Source organism: Artemia franciscana, chromosome 12, assembly GCF_032884065.1.
Source record: "Artemia franciscana chromosome 12, ASM3288406v1, whole genome shotgun sequence".
Lineage (NCBI taxonomy): Eukaryota > Metazoa > Arthropoda > Branchiopoda > Anostraca > Artemiidae > Artemia > Artemia franciscana.
Genome location: NC_088874.1, coordinates 12,053,142 through 12,067,257, shown reverse-complemented (window position 1 = coordinate 12,067,257; position 14,116 = coordinate 12,053,142). Strand labels below are relative to the sequence as shown.

Here is a 14,116-nt window from a genome sequence, read left to right as displayed (position 1 = left end):
CATTTTTTAAATAGAATCAGGAAAGCTTACTCTCCATTGTGCTTGTGCGGTCTAATGGAAACATGTAGTCATCTTCTATTTGATTGCCCTGTTTATTGTAGAGCACGTTTAGTAATGGAGTTCGAATTAAGTGAATATGAAATAAGTGTGCCGTTTCCTTTATCGCTGATAATTAGAAATAATAGAGTTCGGACTAGTGTAAACAGATTTTTATCCCGCACAAAGAGACTTGACTTTTAGTTAGTGTTTATGTTTTGCTTTAGATAGTGTGTACTCTTTTTTTCTTTTTGTAGTGTTTTTTTTTTTTGTTTCTGTGAAATGCCTGTTTTTGGTTTAATCACGAAATAAAGTATCTATCTATCTAAGCCTGTTGTTCCTTTGACAAGATAGATACGATAAACCTGGTCTTCATTTAAAAATTAAGCAAGGGAAATCAATGAAGCAGAATTATTTAATAGAAGGTATGACGATGATTAAAACAACAACTAATTAATCTATAACGGTCAAGAAATCATAAACAATAATAGTTAGAATTCTAATTTTACATTGCAAGAGACCATCCAGTTTCTTCAATGGTTTGGACGTTTAGGCCTTCCTCAACATATACAGAATCATGTTTTGCGAGAATGCGTAACAGTGATTGAAGCTTCAGCCACCATTGTTGTTTGGGCAAACCTTGTCTGAAAAAAAAAGAAGTAATTAGATATCCAGCAAAACTCTAAGAAGAAATTTCTGTCTCAAATTAATTTTGAAATTTCTTCTTTAACTTGTCGAAATCCAAGAAATTTTACTCATTCTCCTCTCATCAATACGTGTTTTTACTACAATCATTAACTACCGTTTTCTATGTAGATTGCCTGGAAGGTCTACTTTAATCCATAGGAATAAAACACTGGTCTAGTTTTGGTAGGTGCACAAGGAATGACTACACAAGTACCTAATATGGATTTAGAACTCATCAATATGCCTTTCTTTTATTTTGCTACTGCTATCACTAACTACTGTTTCCTATGTAGATTGCCTGGAAGGTCTACTCTAATCGGGAGGAATAAAACCCCGGTGTAATTTTGGTAAATACACAAAGAATGACTACACAAGTACTTTATGTGTGTTTAAACAGTATAATATTTTCATAATTTTGTATTGTAGCCCTAGAAATTCAAGTACTGAATTTACTATTCAAGTGTACTCATCCGACAAGAATAAAAGGAATATCAAAAGCCTTTGAAGAATCATTTTTCGTAGCTGCTAGTCAGTATCCACTAGCATACAGGAGTATGGTGTGATTACGCTACTATTGAAGAAACACAACTTGAGTCGTAGGAATCATCTGTTGATGCCCTAAAAGGCTCAAGTTGACTGCCCAATTCTGCGCCAAATCTAGACTATTATTTTGCCACTGCAAGTGTTCCAGCTAACCAATAATCTGAACTCCTTGGTCTACTCTAAATTTTTATTCTTACAAAGAGAACAAGCTGTAAACTTGTGACAGACATCGTATTTTAACATATCCATTCGACGTCCTCTGTTTTTTCTATAGCTGCATCAAGTAGCTGCTGTAATATCTGTTTATTTTCTTTTAGAAAAACTACATTATTGGCGAAGTCTTGTCTGAATGCTGCTTACTGCTTCTTTTACTCCACACCCCAAACTACGCCTAAATGCATAATTCACTATAACCACAAAAAGAATGGAGAACGTAAGGTTCCTTGGACAAATTCTATAGCAATCAATAATTTATTTGTTTCGTACGTAATATTAATTGTTAGATAGGACCGTTATGCCCTAGGTAGCAAATCCAGTTACTAATACATTTTACATTCGTCATCAGTGAGAATGTGCAAGTTTGGCAAAATTTGGCACTCGGGCAAAAATGTTATCATAATAATCTTGGAAGGCGAATTAAGTTTTGACAGTGTAAAAGAAATTGCTGACTAGCACCATCTTTGAATTATAAGAAGAAATCATATCATTTAACAGTTTCATGCTACAACAATTGATACATTTGAAATAGTTTTCTTTTAGGGGAAGACACCCTGGAAAAAGAAGAGCTTTAGTTTCGTTCTTCCCTTTTATTGATATAATGTTTTAACATCTTCTAGCCCATTCGCTGTTACACAGTAAACGAAGATTAGTTGCTATCGGTGAAGGGTAAAAATAATAAGTAGGAATAAAAGAGAGATCAGTCAAATATTAACGTTGCTGAGTAGAAAATGCGTCACAGCTACTTTTAGCTGTTAATTTTCTAAGATTATGTAAAGAAAAAACATGATACATGGGAGTTAAAGTATTATGACTTTTCATCAGTGTGAACAGTCCTACTCTACAAATTTCTGCAAAGATCGCTCAGTACTGCTTGGCATAAAACAACTATCTTAGTTTGGCTTTATGTTTATGGTCAACAAAGCTGAAAGTGTCAAATAAAAATTATTTGAACAGTTTTAGTAAGTTTTTTTTTCGTTTAACAAGATCATGCCTCTATGACGCAGTTACACCTGATCAAACTTAGATCTTGTAATTCACCTGTTTTACCTCTATTATTTAAACAACATGACATTCACTCAGTATTCTCAAACTTGAATTCGATGGTTTTTATGTTGCAAACAAAACTGCAGAGATGCCGTGGCTACAGGGCCAGCAGCAAGGCAAAAAGGAAAAACTACTCCTATTTAGTCCAATTTCTGTGGTTATAACTAACAGGGAGCGTCCCATAAGGAAGCCCAAACAAGATAATATCTTCTACTCATTCGACTAATTCAGCTCCCATCCATCAAATCAGCAATCGGCTACCGCTATACCACTGATGAATTATTTGCACCATCAACCTCCTTTATTGTGACAATAACTTTTCTAAATCCAGAGAGATATGCCATATCTATTATTCAACAATACCCCGTCCCACTAAAACAAGATGGATGTACTGGAAAAAGTCTTGCGTCAGAATAATATCTAAGCTGCCGCTACTACCGAATTCTGGAATGTGACTGAATAAACTTGTGCTATCCCAGGTTTTACCACTAGGAAAATCACACGGCAAGATAGAGACCCAAGTCCTTATGGTGTTGGCACTGCCCAAACAACATTCCCCACAGTTTCCTGCCCCAAATTGAAACCACCACCCATGAGTCTTCGTGAGTTTACACAAAGCCTAAAGGACTGTCCCGGTGCTTCTCCTACCTTATTTTAAAGGCATCTACTATCCAGAAAGCGCAATAAACTGTAAAGAATTTTTATTGCATTTTCAAAAGGGGGTAAATTTTTGCTAAATCAAGTTCAGCTGCCCACCATTGCTGTGTATAGAGATTTCCATCAGAGGAAAAAGCATTATTTGACTTCTAGCTTCGTTCTCAAACACGTTATTAAAACGGCTACTCACATTGCTGGCGGTATACAAGACTTGATTCTGACAAACACAGAAATTTTATTTCTGAAAAATAGAAAGCTTCTATCATAAGCCTCATTTCCTGAGATCATTGGCAAAATCAGACCATTATACTTTCTTCTGGCAGGGAAATACTCCTGGTGAAGCCCCTAAACGCGTCTCTGTTGAAGCGAAACCTGTCACTGATCCAAACATCTGGTTTTTTGGACGAAGGATAAGTTAGAACAATTTCCCAAGAGTAATCACTGAAGAGGCCGTGAAAAGTAAAACCGAACTTCTAAACTCGATCTTGTACGGAAATTGCGAGTACTTCCCAAAGACTATTTACAAGTCCACCTCTGATCTCCCATGGCTCACAACTGAAATCAAAGCTATCATAAAAGAGCAGTTACAAACTCATGATAAAGGTTGGCGTAACAAAGTCACTCCCCTATGCCGCAAAGACAAGATATCGTTTGCAGTAAACCACGTTGATCCATGTCTCTTTAACAACTGCAAAAAAAGAACAATTCAGTAAAGAAGCTGACGGGCAAAACCTGAGACCCTCACTGACGGATTATCAAAGACGACAAATCCTATTTGACAGCATCAGAGGTGTATAGTTTTTTTCACTGAAATATGCACCACTTTCCTGAACTTTACGAGAGCAGAACTTGCAACTGTTCTCGAAAAATCTAGATAGTGCAATGAGTGACCGCCAGTAGAGTCTTATCAAGCTTTTCATCGACTACTCAAATTAAAACCCGAGAGCTTGTCATATCCTGGCGAAATCCCTATGAGATTTTTGCGCGAATTTATTGCGTCCGTAGCGAATTCTCTAGCAAGTACCCTTGATCTGTGCCTGAATCCACAAATTTCCATATGCTTGGAAAAAGACATACATTAAAGCAATACCTAAGAAATCTACTCCTATGTCGTGCAATGATTTTAGTCAAATTTCACTAGCCCCATCTACGGCAATAGTTACAGAGACATTCATTTCAAGGCTACTTTTGAAGGACATAGAGCACCAATTAGACCATTGTCAATAGGGATGCCTTAGTTGCTCCAACACCTCAGCCTATCTTGTTGGGCTGTACGTTGATATTCTATCCTGGCTATACATGGGTAAATCCTTCGTAGATCTTGCTATTTCCAACTATAGAAAAGCATTCAACTTAATCAGGTACCTTGTTGCTCAAAAAAAACTTAGGTGAAATGGGCGCCAAAACCTATTGCTTTTAGTAACTGACTTCCTACCTGGCCGTCAGTAGTGTGTCTTCACCTTGAACGACAATACTACGGACTATACATTTTTTCTATTACCTGCGGTACCACAAACGGTATTAAACTTGCTGGGATTGTTTTCCTGGGTGTCACAAACTACATCCTATTCAAGTCCCTGAAGGGGAGTTACATGAAAAAACTTTAAAGACACATCAAAAATTTGTTGGTAGGGATTTTTTTGTGTTTCTGTGGGTCGGACAAACTTTTCAGGGGAGGGGTTTATTCGACCCTTGAAGAATGGATAAAAATTTATGGACGATTAATACTTCCTACTGAAATGTATACTCAAAGGAGAATTTCCGGTACCAAAATTTGGCCCTAACACTATTGGTATGATGCTCACCGACTGTGAATTTTCTAACTCTCAATGAAATAAAATGCACGGTAATCAGGCTTAACCCTCTAAAAACTGATTTCCAAGACCCAGTACCCCTCTTCCAGTGTTTAAACAGTGAAAAGAAAATGGGCAATACATTCTCAACTGATTGAAGATTCAACAGCCATGTGAAGGAGCTAGTTTACAAAGGCTATACTGTACTGCAATCGCTTGTTACAATCAAAATATTCCGTTTTAGTAGTCACTAAACCTTGCCTAAATGACTTACGTCCAATCTGTACTGGAATAGACATGTCTTTTTTATTGCCCAAGTGTCCAGCTATGATCCGGGCTAAGCAAAGATATTGAGGCCATTCAAACACGTGCTTGTAAAATTATGATGGGAGAATGATATACTTCCTAAGAAAATACCCTTGAATTACTGGGATTTCAGTCGCTCTAAAACCACCACAAAATCTTGCAGTCAACTTAAGACAATTTATAATAAGAAAGTCAAAACTAGCGCATCCTCCCCCCGAATGTACACTGGAACACACTCATCAGAAGACAGAACAAGTTGGAACCAGTTTATTGCCACATAACTCGGTATCACCATTCCTTTGTTCCCTTTTTCACGGCTCCTTTTAAGAGCATAAAGTGATTTAGTTGTGCAATTTTTATGTACCTTTTAAACAGCTCAGCTTTGGTGCTTCTTAGTGCTACATCGAGTATGTCAATAAATATGTCTATGTCTAACAATATATACTTATTCATGAAAAATACTTACACAAAATCAGTGTCATTCTGAAGGTCTTCAACAGGAGAAAAGCAATAATTTCTTCTAATGATTCCTAAAAGGACTGCTGTATCAGGCGAGCTGGCATTAAGTGACCCATCCGCTTGAGCACATTCGCAAATTTTTGTAATAAGCCATTCAGCAGCTTTTGCAGCCATTTTTGTTCCCATGTTTCGGTCAAACGGTGATGGGGATCCGCCCTGTTGCATATGACCTTAAAGAAAATATTTATTTATTTATTTGTCCATTCCAGAACTTGTACTTGTACTTTTGTGGGCTTAAAAGTGATAGTATAGACGACAGAAAAACTAAAAAGCCATTAGTTTTTCTTTAATATTAGTAAATACAGAAAACATTTATAGGGGATGATATTTTATCAGCCCATCGAAATGTCTTATTTTGAGGGCAAAAAAGTTAGTATTTCGGGAGCATCCTGGGATCTATTTCAAAGGTAATTTAACAAAAATAGCAAAAGGAAAATAGAAAATACCTAACAAAAAGCAAACATCTCAAACTTGCACCAGCAATACCTGTCGATTTGAATTAGTCATATGAATTAGTAATGAAATTCATGTGAACAGTTATATCATACAGGACACGAAGAGACATACGATTCAATTATTTATTTATTTTGTCTCATTATCATTTGATGGTTTCCTTTTCTGTTTTTTTTTCGAGTGTTTTTTTTTTAATCACCTGTTTTTGTCACCTGTTACCGAAATCACCTGTTGTGCAAATGTTTTTCCTTTAGGGAAACACGAAATGTATTTTCCGGTAAGAAACAAAATATGAATATAAAGTAAAAACGGAAAATATGAAAAAGTTGTTCCAAAAATGCAGTGGAAAAATGAACCAACACTATCTGTAACTGACAACAAAATATAAATTTCTTTCTTTACAAGGGAATAGAAAAAAGAAAATTGAAAAAGAGGATAGAGATCAAATACATTTCATGCATAGAGATGAAATATAAATCATAATATATGTTACATATATCATTGAGGAAGGTATATGAATGAGTCATTTTTAGTCAGAATGCCTGAGTATATTAATTTGGAACTTTCGGGAAATGATAAGGGAGATGATCAATTGACCAAAAAGGTAATATTGGTACACTACTACTAGTACTACAACTACCATCAATACTACTGATTCCGCTGTAACTACTACTGCAACCACGGTGTTATAATTAAAATGTTGAGGGGAAATTTGAACAAAATCAAAAGACATTATAAGTATGCACATTGTCAAAAGAGCATATCTCAAGAATGGACTTGAGTATTAAGTTGGAACTTTCAGAAAATGCTTAAGGGGGATAATCAATTGACAAGGGCAATATGTACATGCTACTACCAATGCTACTACTGGTTCTACATTTACTACTACTAATACTGCTGCTACTTAAACTACTACCTATATAATAACTACTTGTTAGGCTAAGAGTATCAAGATGGAAATCATAAAAAAATTAAATATACAGGTTATCAAAACATATATTAGCAATGTCACAGCAACGGTTAATTGTATTTGACAAACGTTTGAAAGTTGACGCTTCCAAGATTTGAAGAAAATGAGTTCAAATCACCAAAAGCCAATACCATGATTACTACCACTACAGTTACTTTAACTAATGACGCTATGGGTACCAAGGTGAAACTCGTTTAGGGGGAGCTCGAGTAAAACAAAAAAAATATAAATGTAGGATTTCAATGAGTATTGAAGCAATATCATAGGCAGTGCCGCTTTATAATAGCTAGAAATATCACTGAAACAGTTGAAGGAGCTAATTCGATTCAAGATTAAAACTTCTAGTGTCCTTTTTAAGAATAAAGAGATAGGAGGGCAAGTAGCCCTCCTCCCAAGCCTATTCGTTTTCAAGACACATCCAATCAAAGTTTTGAGACAGCCATTTTGTTCAGCACAGAAGAGCAGTCCAACACCTATGCCAATTGGTATATTGGGTATGTCAACCCCCCACAATTATGCAGTTTGCCCATTATGATTTATAATTAAATGTTGCTTTAAAACTAAATCAAAAGACACTTTATATATATATATATATATATATATATATATATATATATATATATATATATATATATATATATATATATATATTATATCCCCCTGTGCCCCCCGGCGTCCCTGTTGTAGTTGTGTCCCTGTGTCCCGGTCGTCATTTATATTCCCTGTGTCCCGGTCGTCATTTGTATCCCGGTGTCCCGGTCTGTATATACATTCGTTTTTTTAGTTTTGTTTTTCTCCTTTATTTTTCATTTTTTCCTTTTTATTTTTTTTATTTTTTATTTTTTTTTTTTTTTAGCTTTTTTAGTTTTTTTATTAGTTTTTAGTTTTTTTTCTTTTTAGTTTTTTTGTAGTTTTTACCCTTTTTTTATTTTTTTTTGTTTTTTTTTTACTTATGTCCTGGTCGTCATTTATACTCCCTGTGTCCCGGTGCTTTGTTGATGGTGATTGCTAATCGAACATTCCTTTTGTCCCGGTCGCTTTCTCTTTGAGTGTCGTCATTTATATTCCCTATGTGCCGGTGTCCCGGTCGTCATTTGTGTCCCGATGTCCCGGTCTGTAATTTCGTCAGTTGAAAACATGACGTCAGTCGACACACAAACATGACGTCACCCGACAGACAGACCCACACACACACAGACAACTTATTTATATATATATAGATAGATATATCTATATATATATAAAAATAAGTTGTATTTATTTTTGTATGTTTGACGACTGATGTCATTATAAGGATTGAGCATTATGACGTCATGTATGTATTGTGTATGTTTATATATGGCGTCATTATAAATTGACGTCATTATAAGTATATTTTGCTTTGTATATGACGTCATTATAAGTATATAAGGCTTGCGATTCAAAGAGAATATTTAGTATAAATCCTACAATGGCAGAAGAAACAGCCGAGGAATCAAATCGTGCGAGAAATTTTAGTATAAATCCTACAATGGCAGAAGAAACAGCCGAAGAAGCGGCTCAGAGATAGTACCCAAAGGCTTGCGACTAAAGAACGCAAAACCGCGTAGTTAGATGAAAATCAACCTGGACAGCGAGAATCAAAACGTATCAAAACTGAAAATGATAGCGATGATGATTGGGTTTGGGATTTTGACTTGGATAAGGTCATCAATGCCTACCAGATTTTAATTTTAAAAAAAATGTTCGACGATATGTATTTCATAGTGACGAAAGACAAGCCAAGGTAAAACAAACCAAACAACTTGAAAGTGATACTGATGATTAAAAAAAACGACGTTGAAAGGACTATCGTTTCCCAGTGACAACATCTTTTCCACAAAAAAAAAATTTAGTGCTATTGTTCAAAACAGGAATCGAATTGATGCCTACTGATACGCATAAAACTGTAATTCCACTGACAAAGCGCCTACTGCTGAACATGTGCGTAGATACAATGCTCCAACTATCAACGAAGTGGCAATCGTTACGTTCGGTCATCAATACTTACCTCGAGATATTATTCTTTATAGGCGAAACAATAAGTTGACAAGAATTGCTTAAACTCATCGATGCTACTATGCCCTACAATATCTTATAATTTTTTGAGATGGAGCCGACGGCTCTCACTTTAATATTAAATTGATAAATCCAGCCACTAACAAAGAAATGGATAAGAAATGCAGCGCAATGAAATATTATGCCTATAGATTAATTATTCGTCATTTATTACATTTACATATAATCCATCTTGGGATTAGATACAAGAGCTTTTACATCCTGGGCAATCGCCGGTTCAAAGACATGACATTACGGCCCGTGTCTTCCGGCAAAAGTTGCTCTCCTTCATCTCCTACAGAGTTAGGGGAGAAATACAATTCGCAAATGGCCGAGGATATAATCCACCGAATACGGCTAGAGAGTTCAGATATGACCTTGGACTTTACAACAGAAATTTATAACTGCACTTTAGTTATGATTGAAGATTTGTGCTTATCTATTGCAAACAAACATCTCAAGCATTTGGGAATGCCTTCACCTAATCGTACTGCTTCTATTTCTACATGTGTGGAATGGAATCGTGAACAAAATTACAACACAATTGATCTATCGTCGTATGTACAAACAAATATTTCTAAGTTAACGTCTGAACAAAAAGCCATTTATGATCAGATAATGCATTGTGTCGATAACAAGGTTGGGGAAATCTTCTTCTTGGATGCGCCAGGAGGTACTGGTAAAACGTTTCTAATTAGATTGCTTCTGGCATCAATTCAATCCAAAAATGACAGCGTTGGCCCTTGCTTCGTCCGGAATAGCCGCAACGTTGCTGCCTGGTGGGAAAACTACTCATTCCGCTTTGAAATTGCCTCTGAATATGCAATCTACAGAAACTCCCACGTGCAACATTTCCAAATCATCGGGGATGGGTAAAGTATTGCAGCAATGCAAACTTATTGTTTGGGACGAGTGCAAAATGGTGCAAAAAAATCGCTCAAGGCTCTCGAGCGATCATTGCAAGCTTTGTGTGAAAATTTTAAGCCCTTTGGCAGCAAATTATTGCTTGCGGGAGATTTCAGGCAAAACGTTACTTATTATTTCTAGATCGAAACCTGCGGATGAAATAAATGCTTGCCTGAAAAATTTTTATTTATGCGCTTAAATGACGAATAATTAATCTATAGGCATAATATTTCATTGCGCTGCATTTCTTATCCATTTCTTTGTTAGTGGCTGGATTTATCAATTTAATATTAAAGTGAGAGCCGTCGGCTCCATCTCAAATAATTATAGGATATTGTAGGGCATAGTAGCATCGATGAGTTTCAGCAATTCTTGTCAACTTATTGTTTTGCCTATAAAGAATAATATCTCGAGGTAAGAATTGGTCACCGACCATAACGATTGCCACTTCGTTGATAGTTGGAGCATTGTATATATGCACATGTTCAGCAGTAGGCGCTTTGTCAGTGGAATAACAGTTTTATGCGTATCAGTAGGCATCAATTTGATTCCTGTTTTGAACAAAAGAACTAAATTATTTTTTTTTGTGGAAAAGATGTTGTAACTGGGAAACGATAGTCCTTTCAACGTCGTTTTTTTTAATCATCGGTATCACTTTCAAGTTGTTTGGTTTGTTTTACCTTGGCTTGTCTTTCGTCACTATGAAATACATATCGCCGAACACTTTTCTTAAAAAAAAATTAAAATCTGGTAGGCATTGATGACCTTATCCAAGTCAAAATCCCAAACCCAATCATCATCGCTATTATTTTCAGTTTTGATTCTCGCTGTCCAGGTTGATTTTCATCTAACTACGCGGTTTTGCGTTCTTTAGTCGCAAGCCTTTGGGTACTATCTCTGAGCTGCTTCTTCGGCTGTTTCTTCTGCCATTGTAGGATTTATAATAAAATTTCTCGCACGATTTGATTCCTCGGCTGTTTCTTCTGCCATTGTAGGATTTATACTAAATATTCTCTTTGAATCGCAAGCCTTATATACTTATAATGACGTCGAATATAAAACAAATATACTTATAATGACGTCAATTTATAATGACGTCATATATAAACATACATAATACATACATGACGTCATAATGCTCAATCCTTATAACGATATCAGTCGTCAAACATACAAAAATAAATACAACTTATTTATATATATATATATATATATATATATATATATATATATATATATATATATATATATATATATATATATATATATATATATATATATATATATACATATATATATATATATATTTATATATATTGGGTATGGTAATACCCTGTTACTGTATACCCTGTTCTAGGGTATGTTAGTGTGATTGTATGATCTCAAGGACCAAACTTTAGGCCAAGGATGGCACCACCTGGGTCACCCCTAATATCCCTAGCTACATCTTGGGAGGGTAAACGGACCCCCTGTCGATATACTAATGATGGTATTTCTCGTGAACTCTTGTCCTATCCAGCCTGGGCTCGAGGAAAAATAATCTATACGGTTGTAGGAAATAACTCACTTGTATTCCTTCCAAATGCCACTTCATATCTATAAACTGTGAAAAAAAAAAATCCCTAATCGGAATTTCAATGCAGACTAAAATAAAAATCACTATTTCTGTACACAGGACTTTTTGTAGCAGTGGACCCTGAATCGACCGTGGCCAAACCTATTAATGGAAGCTACAAAGTCGAAGTTATTTTGAATATCATCAACTATCAATGGCCAAGTCCAGGAAGACAAAAATATAATTTAGCTGTGTAGCTCATTCATTGCAAAACCTCTAGCTTAGCAACGAGACTTCAACTTATCATTGAAAATCATGTTATAGGCTAAGCTTAAACGAAGGATATTAGCATGGGCAGACGTTATTAGTTGTAGTGCAAAAAAAAACAATTTCGTGGAAAAATTGAAAAATTCCGTGTTTTTAAGATTCAAATCCCCAGTGGTGGTTATTCAGATTATAGTTACCAAAATACAAATTTGCCGTCATTGACAGTTTTGACTAGGGTTGTCAGATAGCAAACTTTCGTAGTTTTTACACTCTTTTCTACTTCATTGCACTCACTCCGGTAAGGGCATGAATCGCACTATTTTTGCTAATTCTCACTAAAAATCCTTCTTTTTTAAACTTTTCTGCAAAACAACCGTAACCCAAATTCATCAGTCTTTGAAGTCTGTCCTTATATTAAAAATTTCAATTAATTTAGGCTGAAGTTCGTTCTTTATTATAATGTTTATTAAAATCCTTTATTTACTATTGAATATAGTTCACTCTTTAATATAATTTTTTGAAACTTTTAGTTTAATATTATGAAAAGTACGCAAGGTGGAATGTATTTTCTTTGATACAAAATTGCTTTGTTCTTCTAAAAATTTCGTTCGACATCCTTGGGAGTGCTTTTTTGTAGCCAAGATGGAATTTTCTTTTCAAAGCAAAAAGACCAATGTTGATTTACTTAGAACTAGAACTAGCATTTGTTTTCCAAAAATAAAGTTTTTTCTGTGACTTTTTCTATTTTAAATTCTTATTTTGCATATTCCCCACATTATTTTAAGTCAAATGGCCTAGCTTTGAAGCTGAACTTTTTACAATCAAATAAATTTTAACACTAATAAAACTTCACATTTCCCTTTGAAAATCAAAACTTTCTTACAGTTTAAACACGTTTCAATGAAAACAGAAGATATATTTGCTCACCAAGATTACTGATAACTATGGTCAGGTATGTTTCTGAAGAGTGGAGGCTCAGAAAAACAAAAGAATATTTGGTTGATGTTTCACAGAGGAATAGTTTATAGGTCCTACGGATAAAGGATGATACATTGCTCAAAATCGTTTTTGCCGATCAACCGTCTAGGAATGAATGAAAATCAAGCTAATATTTCAGTCATAATTCATCCTGTTATTTTGATTAAATAAAAAACAAGTTTTTTCAACTGAAAGTAAGGAGCTACATTAAAACTTAAAATGAACAGAAATTACTTCGTATATGAAAGGGGCTGCTTCCTCATCAATGCCCCGCTCTTTACGCTGAAGTTTGACTCTTTCTCTCAACTCTTCTTTTTAAAACAGTAAAAACCTTTAGCGTAAAGAGCGAGGCATTGATAAGGAAGCAGCCCCTTTCATATACGAAGTAATCACTTTTAGTTGAAAAAACTTGTTTTTTTTATTTAATTTCTGAACGTTTTTGAATCAATGCATGTTTTGATTTTGGCTCTCCGCAGAGGAATAATTAAAACGAAATTTGCATGCTTTTTTTTGGCTAAATGGCTGTCTCATAATTTTTATCGAATGATTTTGAGAAACAAAGAGTGGGGGAAGAAGCCTAGTTGCCCTCCAATTTTTTAGTTAATTAAAAAGGCAACTAGAACTTTTAATTTTTTACGAATCTTTTTATTCGTAAAAGATATACGTAACTTATAAATTAGCTTACGTAAAGAACTTTTTATTCTCATGTTTTTATTACACATATGAGAGAATTCGCCCCCTCGTCAGTACCTCTCTCTTTACACTAAATCTTATTTTTTTTTCCCAATTCATTAAGAATGACCCCTGAATCACAAAAGCCGCAGAATAAATAGTTGACATTCTTAAAAATACTTTAGCGTAAACAGCGAGGTATTAGGAGGAAGTGAGCTCCTCATATTGGTAATAATTTCCGTTCGTTTTAAGTTTTAATGCTGCTCCTTACTTCCAGCTGAAAAAAAACTTTTTCATATTTATTTTTTCATTGTTTTTTTTTTAAATAATGCTAGTAAATCCTGCGCTCCCTTCATGGAAATTTTCTTCCCCCATGACAAATTTCTCGATGGAAAGTTCTCCCAGCATATCCCCCTCTTCTCTACCCCTCCCCCA

At 35.0% G+C, this 14,116-nt stretch overlaps 2 protein-coding genes across 2 annotated transcripts in view; one reads left to right on the top strand and one right to left on the bottom strand.

Moving 5' to 3' along the window:
- Positions 1 to 14,116, top strand: part of LOC136033694 (uncharacterized) — a 147,766-nt gene that overhangs the window by 109,699 nt on the left and 23,951 nt on the right. The gene's annotated exons all lie outside the window — the stretch shown is intronic.
- Positions 440 to 5,974, bottom strand: LOC136034189 (ATP-dependent 6-phosphofructokinase-like). Its single transcript, XM_065715366.1, has 2 exons — positions 5,752 to 5,974; positions 440 to 680 (listed from the first exon to the last, which is right to left on the bottom strand). The coding sequence occupies exons 1-2, from the start codon at positions 5,967 to 5,969 to the stop codon at positions 542 to 544; spliced, it is 357 nt and encodes a 118-aa protein (XP_065571438.1). The 5' UTR covers positions 5,970 to 5,974; the 3' UTR covers positions 440 to 541.